This window comes from Quercus suber, unplaced genomic scaffold, assembly GCF_002906115.3.
Source record: "Quercus suber isolate HL8 unplaced genomic scaffold, Cork oak 2.0 scaffold_662, whole genome shotgun sequence".
Classification (NCBI taxonomy): domain Eukaryota; kingdom Viridiplantae; phylum Streptophyta; class Magnoliopsida; order Fagales; family Fagaceae; genus Quercus; species Quercus suber.
The window spans coordinates 368,292-390,033 of NW_027070103.1; the positions used below are offsets into that span (position 1 = coordinate 368,292).

Sequence of the window (21,742 nt, forward strand, 5' to 3'; positions counted from 1 at the left end):
GGAAGTTTAGAGAGGGAGGAGAGTAGAGGGGAGTAGAAGGAAGGGGAGTAGTGGGGAGGAGAGTAGAGGAGAATGATTCACCTCCACCTTATTTGGATGTTTTTAAAATTAGTAAGGGGGAAGGGAGTAATTAGCCCTTCTCCTTGTGTAATTTTGTTAATATAATAAGGGTAAATTAGGTAATTTACTTGGTCAATAGTTTATATACTCTACTCCCCATCCAAATCTCTCCAATTTGGGGGAATTAAAATTGGGGGGCTAGAGGGAGTCCAAACTCCTCAAAACTCCTCCAAATCCCTCCCCCTCATTCTCTAAAAAACTTCCAAATAAGGTAATTGCATTACTCTCCCTCCCTCTACTCTACTCCCCCTCATTTTTTAAACATCCAAACATGCCATAATAGAATCTGACTCAATAATTATTTGTTGGAGGTGTAATTCGCGTGCCAGCATGATCCCTTCCTCCAAGGCCAGAGCTTCAGTGACTTCCATAGAATATGTAGCAGGCAGTAGCTTGCCTCTTGCTGCAACAACAGCAAACCTACAGTCTCATATCACTACTCCAACACTAGAGAGTCGTTCATCCTCTGATGTGGCCCCATCCACGTTAATTTTGTACATACCTGGAGGAGGTGCTGCCCAGCCAACATCAGGGGCTGTTGGCTAAGGAAGCTAGCTATTGTGGCCCCTTTGTAGTTGCAGAGAAGTCTCTGGGCATAACCCCAGATTTGCGAATAAAGAATACCATTGGACTCATGGACCACTTGATTTCGATTGTACCATACTGACCAAGCCGTGGTGAAGAGGACTTCCAGATCATGTGAGGTGCCAACTTCCAGAATATGCATAGCAATATCTATAAGGTCATGTTTTTCAGCTAGTAAACTAATAGGGCATGTCTGCCAATGCCACCATACCTCCAATATCTTTTCACAAAAAAATAGAGCATGTACTGTACTTTCCGGCTCCTTCCTACATAAAGGGCATGACACATCATTGTTGATTCCTCGTCTTCCAAGGTTCAGTAAAGTCGGGAGGCCATTGATGCAAGCTCTCCAAGCAAAAATTCTGACTTTAGGAGGGATCTTAAGCTGCCACATCTTTTTCCACAGTGGGGTTCTAGTATCACCAGTTGAGCTTTCGCCTCATAAATTTTCAACTATAGGGAGGGCAATATAATAGGCACTTTTTACAGAGAACTCACCCCATCTATTTCCTATCCAAACAATATTGTCATCTAGGAGACTATATCTTAAAAGGATGCGAAGAATGGTGTTAGCTTCAAGGTTTTTACTTGATTGGTGGTCAGCATTATGACTCATACTTGTTTGTATACTATGTAAATGGCGGTCGTTCTCCTTGCTCACCACTGTAAGTACAATACATTCTTTATCCTTGATATAGTCTATACATCTTATGTAATGCTGGGAATAGTTTAAGACTCTCTTGTACATCTTATGCAAAATTGGTTGCAGAAGTCATATTTAAAAGGTAGCATAAAACTTTCTTGAACATATTGGTCACCTGCCATAAAAAGAAAATGGGATAAGCCTGTAGGTTACCTGTAGCCCAACTTTTCATTCTTTGCCATTGGACTTTAATATATTGCAGATTGTTGTTCATTATCATGACTATGAGGAATAGGGCAAACACCATGACTTAGAAAAGATCTGAAAGTAATTTACTTCCTCATCTAGGAATATAACTTGAAGAATTAAGATAGTACTTTTGCAAAAAGGTGCATGAAAATAATCAATTATGGACTTATAATAATATTAGCAATATATAAAAAATCTGTTGAGAATTTCACCCTTAGAAGAAAAGTGATTGGAAGTTAATTCTAACTTAAGCGAGGAAGGATTATTGTGTCTAGGAGCTCTAGTTCAAATGGAACCTCCTTTGATGGTGCGTAAGCATGTAGAAGCTAAATCTGAAACATACGGATAACACAGCTCTTCTATAAATCTAGCTTTGCAAGAACTTTAGGTAAGTAGGCAAGGGAAAGAAAATCTCCATCTCAAATACTTTATAAAATTTTAACAAAAAAAACTTCATTTTCGTTTTACAGGTAGTAGACCAATATAAATGCACCATGAAACTTGATTACCAAGTAAAAACATTTTAGAAGAGATCCTAATTGATACCTTATCATATTTGGACCCTAATTTGACCAGGGAAGCATTAAAAACATGTAAAATTGAGTAAATAATAACCTAAAATCATGAATTTTTAAAATTACATAAATATAAAAAATTATTGTATGCTTGATCAACCAATCTGCATCATTCTTCCCGGGTTATGAGTTTTGGTGGCAATCTAGTACCTATTGATGTGGTGAGAACTTAGGTCTAGTGTAGAAGAAGGGGTTAAATGGAATTTCCAGCAACAAATTACAGCAAAGAAAAAGAAAATAGGATTGAAGTTGGAACAATTAAATATCAATTTCTAGGCTTAAAGAGCTCAAGAAATATTCAAGTCTGAAATTTATAAGTACCTTCAGCTCATGAGTTGATTTTTCGGTCCCTTTGAAAACTGAGTATTCTGCTTCCACCAAATACTCCACATTAGACTTGAATATTTCTTGCAGACTTTACTTGGGTGGATAAATGCTTCCGGTGCTTTCAATTTCATTTCTTTACCTGATTTGCTTGGCAGTTGTACTTTCCATGCATCTTAGTTTTTTTTTGGATTTCCTCAGCACACTTCCGGTGTGCTTTGGCTCTTTGTAGTTGATTTTTTTTTTTTTTTTCAATGAAGTTTTACATCATTGTTGATTCCTCGTCTTCCAAGGTTCAGTAAAGTCGGGAGGCCATTGATGCAAGCTCTCCAAGCAAAAATTCTGACTTTAGGAGGGATCTTAAGCTGCCACATCTTTTTCCACAGTGGGGTTCTAGTATCACCAGTTGAGCTTTCGCCTCATAAATTTTCAACTATAGGGAGGGCAATATAATAGGCACTTTTTACAGAGAACTCACCCCATCTATTTCCTATCCAAACAATATTGTCATCTAGGAGACTATATCTTAAAAGGATGCGAAGAATGGTGTTAGCTTCAAAGGGTAAAAACAGAGTTCTAATCAAGTCAGCCCTCCATCTCCATGTCTCTTCATCAATAAGGGAGGAAACCATTGGAAAGTCATCAAAGACTTGAGGTGGAGAACATACCTTGTATGTGGATGGCGTGGAGAGCCATTTATCTTCCAAAATATGTATTAGTTTTTAGTTCCCAACTCTCCACCGAGTGCCTTTCCTTATAACTTCCAAACTATTGTAAATGCTACGCCAAGCATAAGATGGGCTGTTTCCTAGTTTTGCCCCTAGAACTTCTCCAGATGGATAATACTTAGCTTTATAAATTCGTGCTATTAGAGAGCTTGGATTTGTAAGTAGTCGCCACCCTTGCTTTGCTAGCATAGCTAAATTGAAAGCTTGGAGATTGCGAAAGCCCATACCACCTTGTAACTTTGGCTTGCACATTTTCCTCCAGCCCACCTAAGCTATTTTTGTTTCTTGATCCTTCTGCCCCCACCAAAAGTTTCTCATCACACTCTCTAAATCATCACACAACCCTTTTGGACAAGTCATCGTATATGCATGTGGGAATTGCTTGGGCAACCGCCTTAATTATAATCTCCTTACCCCCCATTGACAACATTTTTTCCTTCCATTTGGCTAGTTTCTGGCCTAGCTTTTCTTTAACTTCTGCAAAGACTTGATTCTTGGATTTTCCAATGATAGATGGGAGACCGAGGTACTTGTTGGGCCTGGAGTCTTGCATGGGCCCTAGAATTTCCAAGATATTAGTCCTTGCTTCATGAGCTGTGTTATGGTTGAAGAAGATTGAGAACTTGTCGGTGTTGATTTTTTGCCCTGATGCTGCTTCATATTGCTGTAGGATTTCAACAAGTTTGTGACACTCTTGGCTCTTAGCCCCACAAAATAATAGGCTATTATCCGCAAAGAAAAGGTGAGTGACCTTGGGGTAGCCCCTACAAATTGAGATACCATTGAGTACATGCTTGCTGCTAGCATCAGCAACTAGTGCCGAGAAAGCTTCGGTGCAAAGTAGAAAAAGATAGGATGATAGCGGATCACCTTGCCGAAACCCTCTTGAATGAACTATGCTACCATGTGCTTCCCCATTTATCAAGACAGAATAGGAGACAGTAGAAATGCATTTCATAATCCAACCAATGTATTTATCAATGAAACCCAATCTCCTCATTACCTTTTCGACAAACATCCACTCCACTCTATCATAGCTTAACCGCCATGAAGCTTTCCTTCCCTTTCTTCTTATGATCTAGATAATGCATTAGTTCAAATGCAACTAGTTGTTAGTTATTAATCGTTCATATAAAAATGAACTTTGATTTTTTGAAATTATTTGGGGTAAAACAGCTTTAAGGTGATTAGTAAGCACCTTTGATATCAACTTGTATGCCACATTGCTCAGGCTAATAGGATGAAAATCTTACATATGAGTGGGGTGTTTGGTTTTGGGCACTAGAGTTATATTGGTTTTTATTTATTAGACATATTGGAATTAAGAACATTGAGTTCCATATTTGTAACATTAGGGCCAACAATATTCCAATATTTTTGGTAAAAGATAGCTGACATACCACTTGGTCTAGGGGCTTTTGTTGGATGCATTTGAAAAAGAGCCATGCAAATTTTCTCTGCTGTGAACTCTTGGGCGAGGCTATCATTCATCTCGCTAGTTACTTTAACTGGAATTAGGTTGGTGACTTCTTCAATTCGGCTAGGTAGTGTGGTAGTGTAGATATCCTTAAAATAGGATATAGTCGTGGCTACAATATTAGCATTATCATCACACCATTTTCCTTCCTCATTCCATAACCCAGAAATAGTGTTCTTCCTTCTATGCTCTGAGGCCCTTGAGTGAAAATTTTTTGTGTTTCAATCTCCCTCTCCCAACCATTGGAACTCTGGATCTTTGTAGTCACCAAAGTTCCTCCCCATCTAGTAACTCATTGATTTCCTTCCATAGCCTATTGATTTCTGCTCCATTCTGTCCCTCTTTGTCTTGTTTAGTCAACTCACTAAGAGCTTTCTTCTTTTGTTGAATCTTCTTTGGGATGTGACCAAAAACTGCATTGCTCCATGCTGTTAAGGCATCCGTACATCGTTTAAGACCATCTACAATTCCACCTGGAGTGCTCAAGTCTAAGCTATCATTCCAAGCTTCGTCCATAACTTCCTTACAATCAGCTCTTCTGGTCCACAATGCTTCGAAGTGGAATCTATGCCTTTTTCGTTGGCCTATAATTGAAGTCTCTGTCAGCAAAAGAGGGCAATGATCAGATGTTGTGTCTACCAGATGGTAGACTTTGATACTGTGGAAATGGTTGAGCCACTCTGTTGTAGCAAAAGCTTGGTCAAGTCTTAGATACACTCTATCTTCCCATTCTTGCTGGTTTGAAGCCACACCTATTGATCACATTACGAAAACTCTCCAAAGGTCTTGGGGGACCTCCCAATTTTTCCTTACTTGAGAGAATTTCATTAAACTCCCCAAAGCACATCCAAGGTAGCTGGAATTGACTATTCAAAGTATTCAGAAAATTCCCTGATTCTTTCCTTCTATAAGTTTTTGGGTGCTCATAGAACCTAGTTATTCTCCACTTAAAACTAGTTCCTTCCTCTGTTACAACAACATTAATGTGGTGCCTTGAGAAGCTTTTTACCTCTAAAGTCTACCTCCCTCCTCCAAAACATTGCTAAGCCTCCGCCTTGTCCCTCTTTCTGGACATAAAATCCATTTGCAAAATCAAGTTTCACATTCACTCTCTTTATTCTAGAGATTTTCATTTTTGTCTCCATTAGAAAGACAATTTTAGGATCACATTGTCGCATGTATTCGCATAACGCACCAACTGTCCAGGGGTTCCCAAGCCCCCAGCATTTCCATGCTTTCACACTCATGGCTCTCGGCAATGCTGTCTAGCAGCCACCACTGTTTCAGAGAGTAACTTGTTATTGTGTGTGGGTACTTTACCTGTTTCACGTGTTTTCTTCAGAATCCTATCCTCCTCTGCCTCTAGTGTCTATTTTGCCCATGCGCTTATCTCCAGATCCATTCTCTTGGGCTGTCATCATAGCATCGGCCTTTGGGTTTTGTTCTCTAGCTAATTTTTTCCATTGTCCTTTGCCTTTCATTTTCTTTTCTTTACTTTGGCCTAAGTCCAATAGACCAATACTCCCATCTGCTAGTGAATCTATATTGGGCTTGACTGGGCTTGTAACCTTAACCTCTTCCATTTTCTTTGCTATTGTTGGCCCACTGTTGAATTTGCGTCCCCACCAACTTTTCCATTTTCCTTTGCTGCTTCAAAATATAGGACTTTTCGTAGGTTGCGTGTGTAATCCATTTCCTCTTGATTTTGTATAAACTTTTCAGAGTTGTCCCATCTAGGCAGCTGACTAGTTGCTTGCTTCCTTGACTCCCTTAAGTCATCTTGAGCCACCCAACTTGCAGCTTTTCCAATCCCTTGAGATCCGCCAGATTTTTGGGTCCCTTCATTGGCTTCTACTGCTAGTGCCCTTATGCCTTTTGTTGGTGTTTGTGACTGTGTCATTTCTCCTATACCATTGGATTGATTGCTGCTGTCATTTTTGGATTTGACCTTCTCATTACTTCCTCTATATCTTCCATTGGCTTGGATCCAATCTCCATATTGGTGCTCCTTTGTCTGCATATCAGAGGATGCTACACAATGCTTATTATCATGGCCAATTCTTCCACAAATAAAGCAAATTGTAGGGAGCCTCTCATATTTAAATGTGACCCAAATTCTTTCACCATCTAAGCTTGTTATGTAAATACCTCACCTAAGTGGTTTGTTGATTTGCAGCTCAACTTGAATCCTCATGAATTTAGCTTGATCAGACTGCCAAGCTCTTTTATTAGTTTCAATATAGTTCCCAATCTTGCACCTAATATCTTTCCCTGTTTCTTTAGACATATGCTTAAAAGGTAGCCCTCAAACTTGAACCCAGAATAGGGAGTGTGAAAATTCAATTTTTGTTGCAGTTAGGCCTTTTTCCCATCGTTTGAGGAGTAAATTATTTTCAAAGTTCCGTGGGCCATTTTTCTCAACTCGTTCCAGCTGATATTGAGAGCTAAACTTGAATAGGAGAATCCCATTACCCATCTCTACAATTCTTAGATCTGATCCTAGCTTCCAGGTAGATCTTAAAGTACTTTTTAGAGCACGCTGATTTTGTTGCCTATCAGATAGTAGCTTCGCAAAGAGACTTAAGGAACATTCCTCTAGCAACTTTGGCTTACTATGGGCAGTAATCTGAATATCCTCTGCTTCTTCTTTAGAAAGTTGTAGATTTTAGTCCATTCAGGATTGCTTGTTCCATGCCAGTAGTTGCGTTTGACCATGGACTAACATAGGTTAGTTGATGGCCAAAAGGGAGACCCTGAGTAGAGAACAGAGGGAGGAAAGACACTCTTATGAGAGAGAGAGAGGAGACTCCTACAAGGTAGAGATATGTTGACAAGTTAATATATAGTTCTTTGCTTACTATACTACTATTTAGTGGTACTAGAGACAGTTGTTTGCATTGTTAGGGTTAGAATAATGTGGCCCAACATGATATTTATGATGTCTCTATTATCAATAAATGGTTATTCAAAATCTCTTGTTAAATTATGCAATATTTTTATAATGTAAAATATTGGTATACTGAAATATGCTTACTTGATTTAGTAAACTAAGATTATGAACGCATTCATTATAGTCCTTGACTTGACTATCTCCATTATGATGTAGCCTATTCTTATAAGCACATTGTTGGACTATAATGGAAAGAAGGTGCAAGATTTTTATTTCTTATTTTTTATGAATAGAAATGAGGTGCAAGTTAAAATTGCTCAAACTATGAAATACAATAAAGGCTAGTCTTTCAATGGTTAGTGCATAATAATCTCGGCATTCTTTCCATAATGAGATTCATGCACATTGAGGATTTTCTTTTAATAAAGATGAAAATTCATTTTTCATTCTTACATTTTGACCTTATTCCTATTTTGGTCATTACTTTTTATTTTACCGTTTTTTAGTCTATAAAATAAAAAAGCAAACTCGTTTTGGTCCCTATCGTCATCTTACTAACGAAAATTGCTTACGTGGCAGACAAAGTACACTGTTGGCACAGTAAATGCTAACGTGGTCATTAAAATAATATTTTAAAAAATTATTTAGCATCCATGTTAGCATATAATTTAAAAAAAATAATCTCTCAACTGAACTTTTGTTCCATTTTCTTATTCTTTATGAGAAACCAAACACAAACCCAGAAGATCACATGAACAAAGAAAAATCAAACCATCCACAAATATCAAACCTAGAAAACAAACCCATAAATTTTAGAACTAGAAAAATTCAAAAAAAAAAAACAAAGATCATTAGATCAAAATCCCTTCAAGCCCAACTGATCCTTGCAACTTCCCAATACAAACAAACCCATATGAAACTGAGAAGCCAAACCTATATAAAACTAATACAATGAATGAAGATTTGAGATTTCGAACCTGAGAAGCCGAGTCTTCGAGGGGATGTGTCGAAGTCAATATTGTTGCTGGGTTTGATATTTGTGGATGGTTTGATTGACAGAAGAGCAGATCATTAAGAAAATGGAGGAAATTGCTTGACAGAGGAGCAGATCATAAAGAAAATTAGCTGGGATGTTAAAGTAATAATGGGGCATAGTGCGTTAATTGGCTGACACAAGCAACAATCCTTCATGAAGTCTTATGCATCAATTGGGGATTCTTAAAGTTTGACTATTGATTGCCTCATCTTTGTTACGTGCAGTGTGCTGGTGTCATTGTATATTAATATTGATTAATATTGTGGTTGTAAATCGGTTTGGTATTTGTTCATATTTGGGTATTTTGAGTTTGTTAAAATTTGGAGCTGTGCTGAGTTTACTACTGATATTGAACTGGGTTTGTGTTCTTGTTTAAGATAAATTCAGATCTCAATTCATGTTATTTTTTTATTTTTTATTTTGTTTTTTTATTTTGTTAAATTGAGAAATTAATTTTTTGAATTATATGTTGACGTGGATGCTAAATAATTTTTTTTTATTGGCCATGTCAGCATTTATTGTGTCAACAGTATACTTAGTCTGCTACGTAGACAATATCCGTTAGTGAGATGACAGTAGGGACTAAAACGAGTTCGATTTTTTATTTTAGGAATTAAAAGCGGTAAAAATAAAAAGTAAGGATCAAAATAGAAATGTGGTCAAAATATAGGGACGAAAAATGCATTTCTGCATTTGATAAATCTATCAAGTCATTGCCAATAACTTGACCTCCTATTAGAGATGTTGTCGTTATAGTGATTTTGGATATGAACAATAAATGAATCCATGTGTTAGTATAGAGTTACAAAAGTAATGACACCTTAATGAACTTCTTCATTAATGAATCTAATTAATGAAATTGTTTATTAATGAATGTAATATATCTGTTACATGAATTGTTATTATGATAGGAAGGATTTTATAGCTGGTCATATTCTTTCTGAATGTTATAAATATTGTCAAGGCCACATTTGTAAGGGGTGTGATAAGAGAAAGGAAAGCTCTTGTTAATCCTAACTAGTTGTGGAGAGCATCCTAATTGCTTATGAGGTTTTTGAATAATAAAATTTTGTAAGAAATTTATCATATCTTATTGTTGATTTTTGTTACATATGCATGTGATATAATTATAAATTGATAGATATATGTATTATGTTTGTTTATCTTGAATTACTTTTTAAGTAAAGTTCCAACACTTAGTTGATCTTATTGAAGCTAACAAATTTGCAATGTTAAAGGCAAACTTCCCTGCTTTCTTGTTTTGTTTGTGGAAAGAGCCATACGTACAGTTTGAGTCAAAGTTCAAGAATAGTCTAACCAAATTTGAATATTTATTTTTATAATCAAAATACACTAAAACAAATTTAGAATTCAAGTTCAAATCCAGAGCCTTAGATCCATTGGTTACTGTTGCGTGATGAAAAATTAATTGCAGGCAAGCCTAGAGATAATTTTCTAACAAATTTTTTCACAACAGTTATGGTGATAAGTTATTTATGATAGACAATATATAAATTGACATCAGTAATATATTTATATAAAAATCATTAACAACTTACCAATTCATTATGAAAAATGTTTTGTTTGTAATATTATTCTAGTTTTACAGATATATCCAAGTCGATAAATGCATGAGGGCATGGTATTGTTAATTAATACTTGAACTGCATGGAGGAACTTTCTCCAACTCATTATAAGTTCTTAAAACTAATTTTCACTATACTATTATCAACCACTATATCTAATTATAACATAGTTTTTCCTATTTTTTGCTAATCCAAATAATCCTCTCATCTAAGTAATGCTCACCCACAAAAATAGCTGTCTTGTTGTGTCTGTTTACCTACCCCATACAAACAAGAATTGCATGGCTCATGCACATATAAATGTACCCTACATGTCACAGGCCATGATGGAAAGAGGATTAGCAAAAATAAAAATGGCGTCTTCTCTCCCAATAAGTCGCCCTCTTGCTCTCGCCTTTATCCTACTGCTCGTCCTCCCTCTCGCCCTCGAAGCCAAGCTCCACGCCAAACCCGTCTTGACCTACCACCGGGGCCCTATCATCACCGGAAGGCTCAACCTTTCCATCCTATGGTATGGTCAATTCGGCCGTTCTCAAAAGAATGCTATCAGGACCTTCATCAAATCATTAAACTACAATGGTCGTGCAAACTTTCAGCCTCAGGTATCAACCTGGTGGGAAATGGTTGGGAGCTACCAATCTATGGCTATGAAGCATTCAAGGAAAACCCCAAGAATCCAAGTGAATGTTGTGAAGCAAATTACCGATAACTCATACTCTTTGGGGAAGGTCATGACCAAAGACTTTATTAAGACTCTGGTCCAGAAGGCAACTGCTGGAAATCGTAACACTGTTGCTGTTATCTTCACATCTAGGCAAGTCACAGCGTCTGATTTGTGCTCGGGACAATGCTTTGAGCATGGAGTTATTGGTAACATCCATTTTCCTCTCTCTTTCTTTCTGCTTATAATATTTTTTAACAAACAATACTAGCACGTATTCTCTAATGAGAAGTTTAGGGACACAATCACAATTGTATAACTTCACTTGTTGTGATTGATGCATAATATTATTTGTTGTGATTTATGTAAAAGTGATATCGTTGGAATTACAATTTGCACTACTTATCTGCCTAGCATAGTTTTGGAAAATATATGTTTTACAATGACCTCTAATTAATATCTTTACCTTAAAAAAATGGAATAAGACTAGTATTTTTTGAAACTGGGCTTTTTGAAATAGTAGGGTTTTCAAAATGTGCTGTATGAAACTGAGTTTTTTAAAAAAGTCGAGTGTTTGGTAAAAACTATTAAAAAGTGTTTTTTGAAAAAACTAAGTGTTTAACCAACCCTTATAAAAGTGATAGTTTGAGTGGTAAATTACAAAAAAAAAAAAAAAAACAATGTATATATAAGAGCATTTCCAATAGCTTAGGTAAAAGCAAAATAACCTCTATAATAGAGAATGAGACCCAAAAAATGGTCTCCAATGGATTCTTTAAATCATGATTTTTTTTGGCTCATGAACAATAGCTCATCAAATCTGATGGGCCACTGTACATTAGCAAAAGAATAAAACTAAATAAAAAATTAGCAAAGAAAAGAGTGGAGATGGGGGTATGGGAATATTTGTGTGAAAAAATGAATAAATAATGTATGAAGAAATAATATTTAAATGAGATAGAGATGTGATAGAGAATCTGTTGGAAGATGCATTTGAAAAAGTGGGTAGGTAAAAAATAAATGTCACTGTTCACTGTCCAAATAGTACAATAATATAAAGAAGTTGCTGGGGATGCTCTAAGGGAGTTTATTTCATTTTTAAATCAACTACTTCATAATACTTACTTAAAAAAAAAAAAAAGCTATTGAATAATAATAATAATAATAATAAATATTATTGTCATAATTATTTGTTATTACTATTATTATTATTGGTATTATTTTAATAATGTTAGTTTTTTTTAGCATCAATTATTTGTTATTTTAAAAAATTTGAACCAAGTATGTTATTTGTCTTACTTTAATAATGTTATCTATTTTTAATAATATAAATATCACTAATTTAATAATGTTTTTGTCTTATTGAATATGGTGTTATTTGTTCTAACATGATGGTTTGAAGGGTCTTCAAAGGGTAAAATTGGGTTTTTAATAAAACAAGTGATCAATTTGGTAATTGAATGAACAAATCCTGAAAGTTGAAGTGGCTTTTTTGCAAAGTTGGCCGAATGTCCTTTGACTTTTTGGGGGTCTTGCACTTTTTGAAAAAACAATTTTCTTGTTAAAGCAGCTTTTTAATATCCACAAAACACCTAGCATTTTGAACTTTGAAATAAAAAGTGCTTTTTGCCATCAAAAAATGCAAACAAACGGCCACTTAGCTACAAATGTTACACGTACTATTATTATTTTGCTTTACAAAGTCTAAAATTACAATGTATTTCACTAATGTAACAATATATATGATATTAAGAAATGACAAATTAAGCAATTATCTAACTCACAACAATGATAAGAATTACATTAATTTTGTTGGTACGTTCACATTAGAAGATGTGACGGACGGACTATCTCTTAGTTTATTTAGTTTAATAATTTACCTTAACGTAAATAAATATTAGATTAATTTGATGAGTTTTAATCATCTAATTAACGATTGTAAAAATTTGCAGGCAAGCAACCATACATCTTGGTGGGTAATCCAGAAACCGAGTGTCCAGGTACTTGTGCCTGGCCATTCCACAGGTCTGACTCCGGGCTACAAGGTGTAACATTGCAACCACCAAATGGTAACATTGGTGCTGATGCTATGGTGATTCATTTTGCCTCAGGCTTGGCTTCTACCGTGACCAACCCATTAAAGACTGGGTTTTACCAGCCCGGCCGCAGAAATGATGTGTTGATTGAGGCTACTACAGCTTGTCCTGGTATTTTTGGAAGCGGGGCATTGCCCGGGTACACTGGAAAGGTACGAGTGGACCCGATCACTGGTGGAGGCTTCAATGCTCATGGTTATAAGGGTAGGAAATTCATGTTACCTGCTATATGGAACCCAAAAACGTCATCATGTTGGACTCTCTTGTAGTTAATTGGACAAGTTAAGAGGGAAAGCACAATGTGACTTAATTGTATCATTGTACGTAAAAGAAATTGAAATGCAATACTGCTTATTTTCTCTCTCTTCTGTTGGTGTGTAAATTTTGTTGTTGTTGTTGTTGTTATATTTGCAATTCTAAGGGATTAAATTGATGGGTTGAGGGCTCTCTAGCTATGATTTTGGTTTAGTAGACACTATTGTGAGTATTGTGAAACATTTTGCCATATTAAGGATGGGCATGAGATGGTGAAGCTGCCTAAAATTTGTATCCTTCAGCAAACCAAGGATCGATACATGGTGTTAATTAGGGAGTAGGGACAATCCCATTGATCGATTATAACTGGCTAAGAGGAGAAGTTTGTCAAACTGGAAAGAATTATTAATTAATTGCTTCTCCTCAAAAAAAAAAAAAAAAAAAAAAGGGTTATGCCTGCTAATGAAAAATACAAACGTCCAGGAAGCGAATCAAATTGGAATAATTTCTGAAATCACTTCTTCATTTTTTTTTTTTTTTTTTTGATAAAAAATTTCTGAAATCACTTGAATTGGTTGCCAAGAAGAGATAGGGGTGGCCCTAGACATTTTGGAGCTTAAGGCGAGAACTAAAAATGGAACCTTTTTTATACTTATATATTAATTAAATTAATGTTTATTTAATATTTTTATATTATATTTTTCATCATTATTTTCATTTTCTTCTAAATTATTTTGAAGTTCATTATCAAGATTTGTTGTATTGCAAAATTGAACATCATTTTCTTCTAAATTATTTTGGTAAATTTCTTGCTCATTTGTGATATTTTCATCTAAATTTTGTGTTATATTTTGTTTATTACTAATAACAAATTTATCCATTAATCCTTTTTGAGACTCAATTAATTTTTTTTTTTTTTTAAGTATTTCATATTCAAATGCATATTTTCTAGTAGACACTTTTAATCAAAAAATATATTTATAAAGATTAAAATAAAAAATAACTTTCAAGTGTAGAGAAAATAAGAAATAAAACCTGATTTATATAAAAAGTATTGTTGTAGTTTCACTTAACAATAACAAGTTTTTAGCAATTTCAACCTACATAAATTAAAAAAAAAAATTAAGTACAAGCATAACAAAAATTTAAGCTCTGACACAAGACTTATTAATAAGACCCACCCACAAAAAAAAAAAAAAAACACAAAACAAATCCTATCTATAACCAAAAACAAAAATGCAGGCTAAAAAAAAAAAAAAAAAAAAAAAAAAAAAACTTGAAGGCCCAAACTTAACGCCCAGTCCAGGGAGGGTCCAGGCAGCCATAATGATAAACTGATAAGTGATAAACAAAGTTACAAAACCAGGCAGGGGGGGCCCAAATAACCAAAGTTATCTTAAGTTCTTAACAAATAAAATGGAGCGCCCTCACTGTGCCCAAATATTTATAATTTTGTACCTGATTCCTGAGGTGAGGTGAGCAGTCGAGACTTGAGAGAGGCGGAGAGCAGAGAATCAGAGAGAGGCTGAGGCGGTCCAGCTGGAGACTGGAGACTAGAGAGAGGCGGAAAGCAGAGACTAGAGAGAAAGGTAAAATTTTTAGGGTTTTGAGTGGATTTATTTGTTTTGATTTGTGATTGTTTTTGGGGCCCCCTTCCCCTTCCCCTTCCACTTGGGGGCCCCTGATAAGTTATACATGTTTCGGATGCAGATTGTGGCATACACCTCACCTGAATGTGTTTTGAAAACTTGTAATGTAGGTGTGATCAAATGCTAAAAGGAAGGAAAGTTTCTGGTAGGGGAGAAGCGGTAACAGCTAATTATGCTTTTAGCCCGCTTGACGATGACATTATTATAAAACACAGGCTTCTCACTCGTACCACCACCACAAGGGGTGAGCCTCCGTTGAAGAAACTTCAGAAGAAGTTCACCTCTTTTGTGGTTGAGGTCGAGAAGGATACGGACAATTATGGCGACTGCGAGAAGCTTGCAAGAGCTTTCTTACAGGAGATGTCGACGTTTGAAATTCCACTCCTCAAGAGCAAAGCGGTTGTTGATGCGAACGTGAGAGAGAAGGAGAACTTCAACGAGTTGAAAGATGACATAAACAGGCAGATTGTGCAAGCGCAGGCTGACATAGAAGACCTTAAGAAGCTGCTTGAAGAGAGTAAGATTGAGAGGCAGCACAAAGAGGAGTGCGAGGCAATCAGGAAATTGATCGCTGCGCAGCCACCGAGATCAGAGACACAGAAGATGATAACGGAATTAGAGAAAGAGATTGCAGCGTTGGATGCAGAGAACACCGCTGGTTCAAGGCTGCTGGAGCTTCGCAAGAAACAGTTTGCCCTTTTGTTGCACGTGGTATGCGGCCATTTTCTAATGATTTGTATGCTTTTGCATTTCCATTTTACAGACACAAGTGGGTCTTGAATTCGTGACGTTACAATCCTCCCTGTTCTTAAAGAGGGAGGAAGTACCATTTGAGCAGGAGCTGATCTCTTTTCCCATTTCATTATGATTTACTGTGCACTTGGTTTTATTTGCTTGAAGCTTGTGATTGTTTATAACAAAGATAATGTATTTGTCATTTTTACTAGAAATTTTGAGCTCCTCTAGTCTATGCCTATGCCAATTATTGCTGTTGGTGCAGCTTGAAAGTTCCTGTCTCATCGATAACTCCCATGGTGCCAATTCTGGTGCCTGTTTGAGAGGCCTGAAAATTTAATTTTAGGGTATTTTCCCTAATATCTCAGGACTTTGTCCTTAATTTCAGCTCCGCATCAATATCCCACATCTCTGTCATAAGAGTATATTTCTACCCCTCTTGAAAAATTACATGGGATTTGAAAATTGGGGCTTTGTTGAATCGCATTGAAAAATCTCTTTAAATACACTCATTGGACCTGGTAGCAGCATAATGTCCTCAGTCTCTTAATTTGACTCAAAACATTTATATTGGTGCTTGGGATTTTGTTGGGATTATGAAATATTGGTTTTGGAGTTCATAGCCATCTTTCGAAGTCTTTTTGAGCTTGTTAGAGTTGCCTTTGGTTTGTTTGAGTGCAAAAGGGCATGATTTTTTTCTTTCTTTCTGGTAGTTAGGGCATGAGTGAATTCAATAGAGAAATTAAAATGTTAGAAATCTCTTAAGGTTTCCAAGGAAGTATGTATTAAATTATGTTACAGTGGGGTTTTCCTATTTTGTTGTGGTTTTTTTTAGAGGTAGGGAGGATAGGGTTTGGCAGGTAGGGGTTAGTGGTCTTGAAATTAACTTTATATTCATTGTCCTTAGGTGAGCATGATCATATTAGCCCCTCATATCACCCCTCTAATGGTTTCTTTATTTGTTTGGTCTTACTTCAGAATAACTTTTCCTTTAAGCAATGAATTGATTTTCAGAATATAAGCTTATCCTCTGGAAATAAAATTGCATGATAACATTTACTTATGAATTGAGAGAGGGGCTGTAGCTCTATATGGTGGCCATTATAAAAAAATAGTATCAGAATTGGAACGTCATCTCTTCTTGGAATACTAAAGATTGTCTTATCTGATGTTTTTTCCCCTTCTACATTTTTTTTTGTTGTTTCTAAAGGTTTTACTGGCTAACTGTTTTCCTGTTCGTCATTCTTTATTTCCAATTTAAAAAAAAAAAAAAAAACCAGCATCCTACAATATATGAAATATAAGACATGTATGAATGACCATTTATTATTTAGAAGTAAAAGCTAGAATACCATGAAATGCTAAGGTCATGAGATTAAGACCTTGCTATCTAAATGCAAAACACAAGTGATTAATGATAAAATGAAGAATAGATGTCGAAAAAGTTGACCAGAAAATACTTAAGAAAAAAATATAATGCAAATGAGATCATAATATACAACAGAATAAGAAAGGTAACATTGAATTACACAAGTGGTGGGTGAGGGGGTCTGAATCCCCTCAGGTGACATGAGTATTTACGTGGTTTAAAAATTACACAGCTAGAGCTCAATTTTTTTCTTCTCCATGCAAAACAAAGGCCGTAAAACAGTTTCAATTTGAAACAAGAATGACGCCATGAGCCTTGTAAGTCAACTAACACCTATTGCTGTTTCCAACGGAGACATTCAGGATTCAAACACCCCACCCCCATAAAAACCACTGATTAGTAGAAGCCCACACCTTGGCTAAGTTAGCCTCCAACTGCTATGGTAGTACCGTAAGAGTTATGTAAACTTTTAATTCTGACTTGTGGTTTGTAAACTTTGTATACTGCTTGTCTTTCTTCAATGGTATAAAAAAGTTTTGCCATGAAATATAATACCGAACAGTTCCATTTGGTAGAAAATTACTCTTTTTTAATAACTATTTTAAAGAATACAACATTTTAAAACTATACTTTTTGAATACTTATTGGAAATGTGACTTCAAATCCATATTTCAAGTTGAGTTCTTAACTGCCAACATACTCACTAGTGATGCTGCTCGATGATACCTTGGCTCAATAATACCACGCTTGTAGAGACTTCCTAATCCCTTAAAAGAAGATTAGTTTTGAATCTGGATTTTGGTGTCCTTATTTAAGTTGTTGAGAATCATTGTTGTCCCGTGTGGCCTTGATATCGTGGGTTCAACCCATTATTTTGCCTTAAAATGAAATTGTGGTTAGACTCCACGCTTAAATCATGGATTCAATTCACGATTTCATATGTTGACAATTTTGCTTTGTTATTGCTGGTCACCTCAGCATAAATGAAATCACCATTTTTAAAAGTATTATATTTTGACAAGTCGCTTTAAAAATGCTATATTTTCAGAAAATTGTTCATACAAATTGCAACTATTTTGCCAACTGCGGAGGAGGTGTGTGGTTTTGATTTAGGTATATCCCTTCTGTTGAGATTCGTCATTGGAAGTTTTCTAAGAACAATAATTTAACACTTAAAAAAAATATTTTCCAATTCCGATCCAAATACTTTATAATATAAAGGAGTGACTATAATTTAGGATAAAAAAGAAAAAAGAAAAGCGTGTGACCAGGAGAATAAAGGGCACAAAACATCTAGAATTGATATGAAAAAAAGATTAAGAAAGTCCCACAGATTTTGTAGCTCACTCATGCACTTAGGAGTAACAAAGTAATTTCAAGAAAAACAAAAACTTTTGGTTAGGAGAATAATAGGCATGAAACATCTAGAATTGATGACAAAAAGACGAAAATGGTTCCATAGATTTTTAGTTCACCTATACACTTAGGAGTAACAAAGTAATTTTAACTTTATAAATAGTTGTCGTTTAAGTCATTCTTAAGTCGTTTTGTCAAACACAAGCAGCTCAACTCTCCTTTTTTTATACAGAGTATAGAAATTTCATCATGCTTGAGTAGAATAAACAAAAGAATTCTCTAAGAAAAAGAGAGAGAGAGATTCTATTGATACCTAAAACAATACACACACCACCCTTCATGCATACCATAGAATAGCTATATATAGAAAAACTACATAGACAACTAATAAGGGGAGAAATTTGCAAACTAGTAGTGTGAAGGGGTAGTATATAGTAAGTTAACTAAGGTTTCAAAGGATTATGGAAAATAGCATCTCGAGTTTTTAAAACTTGAGACTGATGACGAAGATCGACGCTTTCAAACTCGAGTTCTACTATTGCCGTGTGTGAATTTAGCCACATAGATCTCAAGTCTATAAGAGTCGATTTCTAAAAACCAAAATTGAGTCTTACAAACTCGATTTTTGTCGGACTTGAAGAACAACAAAACTTGAAGAACGCAGAGCCGAAGAAGACGATTTGGTTGGAGAAGAAGGGAGAAGAACAGAGCGATGTGGTGCTGGTGGATGATCTGATCTTCAGCAACTGGGTGGACGAAGAGACAAAGAATAGAGCAAGAACGCTAGAGCTCTGATTGGACGCAATCTGGTGCTGGTCTTCTTCTTTTTTTTTTCTTCTCCTATTTTTTCTTTTAATTCGTGGATTTGTTCGTCTGGAACTCGAGTCTTAAAGACTCGAGTTTCACGTGGAATTTTCATCCACCTCAATAAGTCAGATGTTTGGAAACTCGATTTGCTATGAAACTCGAGTTTTAAAAACTCGAGATGCTAGTTTCACACATTCTTCCAAAACCGGGCAACTAACGAAATTGTTAGAATATTAATGCTATTTGAAAAGGGTTTACCTAATAAGGAGACAACTTCCTAAAATGGCTCACCTAAAAGTTGAAAAGCATGAATAGAAAGGTCAAGAAAAGCAATACATCTTGATGAGCTTTGGTTTGGAATGAATGGAATTGTTCGACAAAGCTGTTCCAGGAAGAAACTTTCACTTAGTTTTCAAACATTATGACATCCTAAACCTTTCACTTCACACAAATGGAAACATACACCGCAAAACAAGAGGCGGCTAGACAAGGCACTGAGAGTTCTCGACCTTATCACACCCAAACCCAGTACTGTCACCTCAACTCGACAAACCCAACTTCGTCTCGTTCAAAACATATTACCAACCGATGATTTTGCTGCTACAAATGCAAATTTCGGAATCACAGATGTGTTTGATGAAATGCTTGAATCGTATTCTAGGAAGAGTGTTGTTGACGCGAGTGTTTTGTCACATGCTGTGAGTTCGTGCGGGTCTATGCGTAATCTGCGTGGCGGTATTTGATCAGTCTGTATGGCAAATGTGCGGAGTCAGAAAATGCTTATAGGATGTTTGAAGAAATGCCTGTCAGAAATGTGGTGTCGTGGACGGCTATTATTGCTGCATTTGCACAAGAGTGGCAGGTTGATGTGTGTTTGGACCTTTTCCATCAGATGAGGAATTCGACGTGGAGACCGAATGAATTTACTTTCACAAGTCTTCTGAGCCTGAAGTTGCGTTTTACCTTTTTTTTTTTCTTTTTTTTTGCCGCACTTTGTTGACTTTGGGAGGACAAAATTTACTGCATGAACAGTGTGTGCACTATTTACACACTGTTCATATACTATTTAATATTAAAAGTGGGTCCCACAATACTATTCACACATTTAAAAATTATTTTGCTACAGTAACAATCAGTTTTTATCAACTTTCAGCAACAATAAATGCTATCTAAATGGACCCTGAGTGCTTGTACTGATACTGGAGCTCTTGGGCATGGGAGAAGTGCTCATTGCCAAACAACTCAAATGGGTTTCGATTCATACATCCACATTGCGAATGCTCTCGTCTTAATGTATTGCAAATGTGGGGCTGTTGAAGACGCGCTTTACATTTTTGAAAAGATTGATGGTAAAGATATTATATCGTGGAACTCAATGATTGCAGGGTATGCCCAGCATGGGCTTGCACTGCAGGCAATTGATCTTTATGAGGAAATGAAGAAGCAAAGCATTGAACCTGATGCCATTACTTTCCTTGGTGTCCTCTCTTCATGTCGTCATGCAGGTCTTGTTAAAGAAGGATGGTTCTACTTCAATTCAATGGATGAACTGGGTGTGCAGCTGGATCTAGATCACTATTCGTGCATCGTTGATCTTCTTGGCCGGGCTGGGCTATTGGATGAAGCTAAAGATTTTATTGAAAAAATGCCTATCTATTCTAATGCTGTTATATGGGGCTCCCTGCTATCTTCTTCTAGGCTTCACGGGAGTGTTTGGATTGACATCCGGGCTGCAGAGAACAGGCTGTTGCTGGAACCAAGTTGGTCTGCTACCCTTGTGCAATTGGCAAATTTGTATGCCAGCATGGGGTACTGGGATCGGGCAGCTGGAGTGCGGAAATTGATGAAAGATAGAGGGGTAAAAACAAAACCAGGGCATAGTTGGGTTGAAATAAAAGATAGCGTGTGCCAATTTAGGGCAGAAGACAGGTCAAACCCCAGAATGGCTGAAATTGTTTTTGTGTTGGACATTTTGGTAGACCATATGAAAAATTTAGGTTATGAGGCTGAAATGCATGAGGAAGTTGACAATACTTTATTTTCGATAGGATAAGTTAAAAAATGGCACCATGATGTGGCTGTCTACATCATTCAAAGTCCAGCTTCATAGGTATTTAGTACCTGCCTTTAAGCAGTGTGATGTTGCATTCATTGAATGGACTTTCAACAAGAGTGCAAATGACACGAAACACTGGAGTTCAGACCTGTCTGGTGCACTGCGTTGAGATGGAACCACTTACACTTGAATTTATGTTCCAGAGATGTGTTCTAATTTGTTTATTTCGTCCAGAGATAGAGTTTTGACAGTCCTCAATCTTATGGGCACCATTTTGGAGAAAGTTGGTCATCATACTAGCAAGGGTCTGGAAGCAAGATTACCGAGGTGCCTGCCTTCTACTGCCTGATGAGTGATGATATAATGCCTAGAGACAGAGTACATTGCTGCCGTAGAATCAGTGGAGTACTAGACAAAAGAGAGGTCCCTTGGTTTTGTTAATAGTTGCAGCAAGGAAAGCCCAAGATCTGGGGGCACAACTGAATCTTAGGGCATTCTAATGGTGATTGCATGGGAATAGAATTTAGTATAAGAAGTTGAATTGG

The 21,742-nt window shown here is 36.3% G+C and overlaps 2 protein-coding genes and 1 pseudogene across 2 annotated transcripts; all 3 read left to right on the plus strand.

Moving 5' to 3' along the window:
• Positions 1–10,536: 10,536 nt before the first annotated feature.
• On the plus strand, positions 10,537–13,253 carry LOC112023943 (protein EXORDIUM-like 6). The gene is made up of 2 exons (XM_024056569.2): positions 10,537–11,083; positions 12,827–13,253. Exons 1-2 carry the CDS (start codon positions 10,537–10,539, stop codon positions 13,237–13,239), a joined length of 960 nt encoding a protein of 319 aa, XP_023912337.2. The 3' UTR covers positions 13,240–13,253.
• Positions 13,254–14,628: 1,375 nt separating this feature from the next.
• On the plus strand, positions 14,629–15,585 carry LOC136061418 (THO complex subunit 7A-like; the record flags this gene model as incomplete). Its single annotated transcript, XM_065765896.1, is given in 2 exon segments — positions 14,629–14,814; positions 14,985–15,585. A coding segment is annotated over 1 exon segment (591 nt), but the record flags the coding sequence as incomplete, so codon positions are not given.
• A 3,667-nt stretch (positions 15,586–19,252) lies between these two features.
• On the plus strand, positions 19,253–21,736 carry LOC111997916 (pentatricopeptide repeat-containing protein At2g37320-like; annotated as a pseudogene).
• The last annotated feature ends 6 nt before the right edge of the window (positions 21,737–21,742 follow it).

Coding starts and splice junctions, on each gene's coding strand:
- LOC112023943 (XM_024056569.2), top strand. CDS start 10,537: ATGATGGAAAGAGGATTAGCAAAAATAAAAATGGCGTCTTCTCTCCCA. Junction 11,084..12,826: donor CTTTGAGCATGGAGTTATTG/GTAACATCCATT, acceptor AAAAATTTGCAG/GCAAGCAACCATACATCTTG.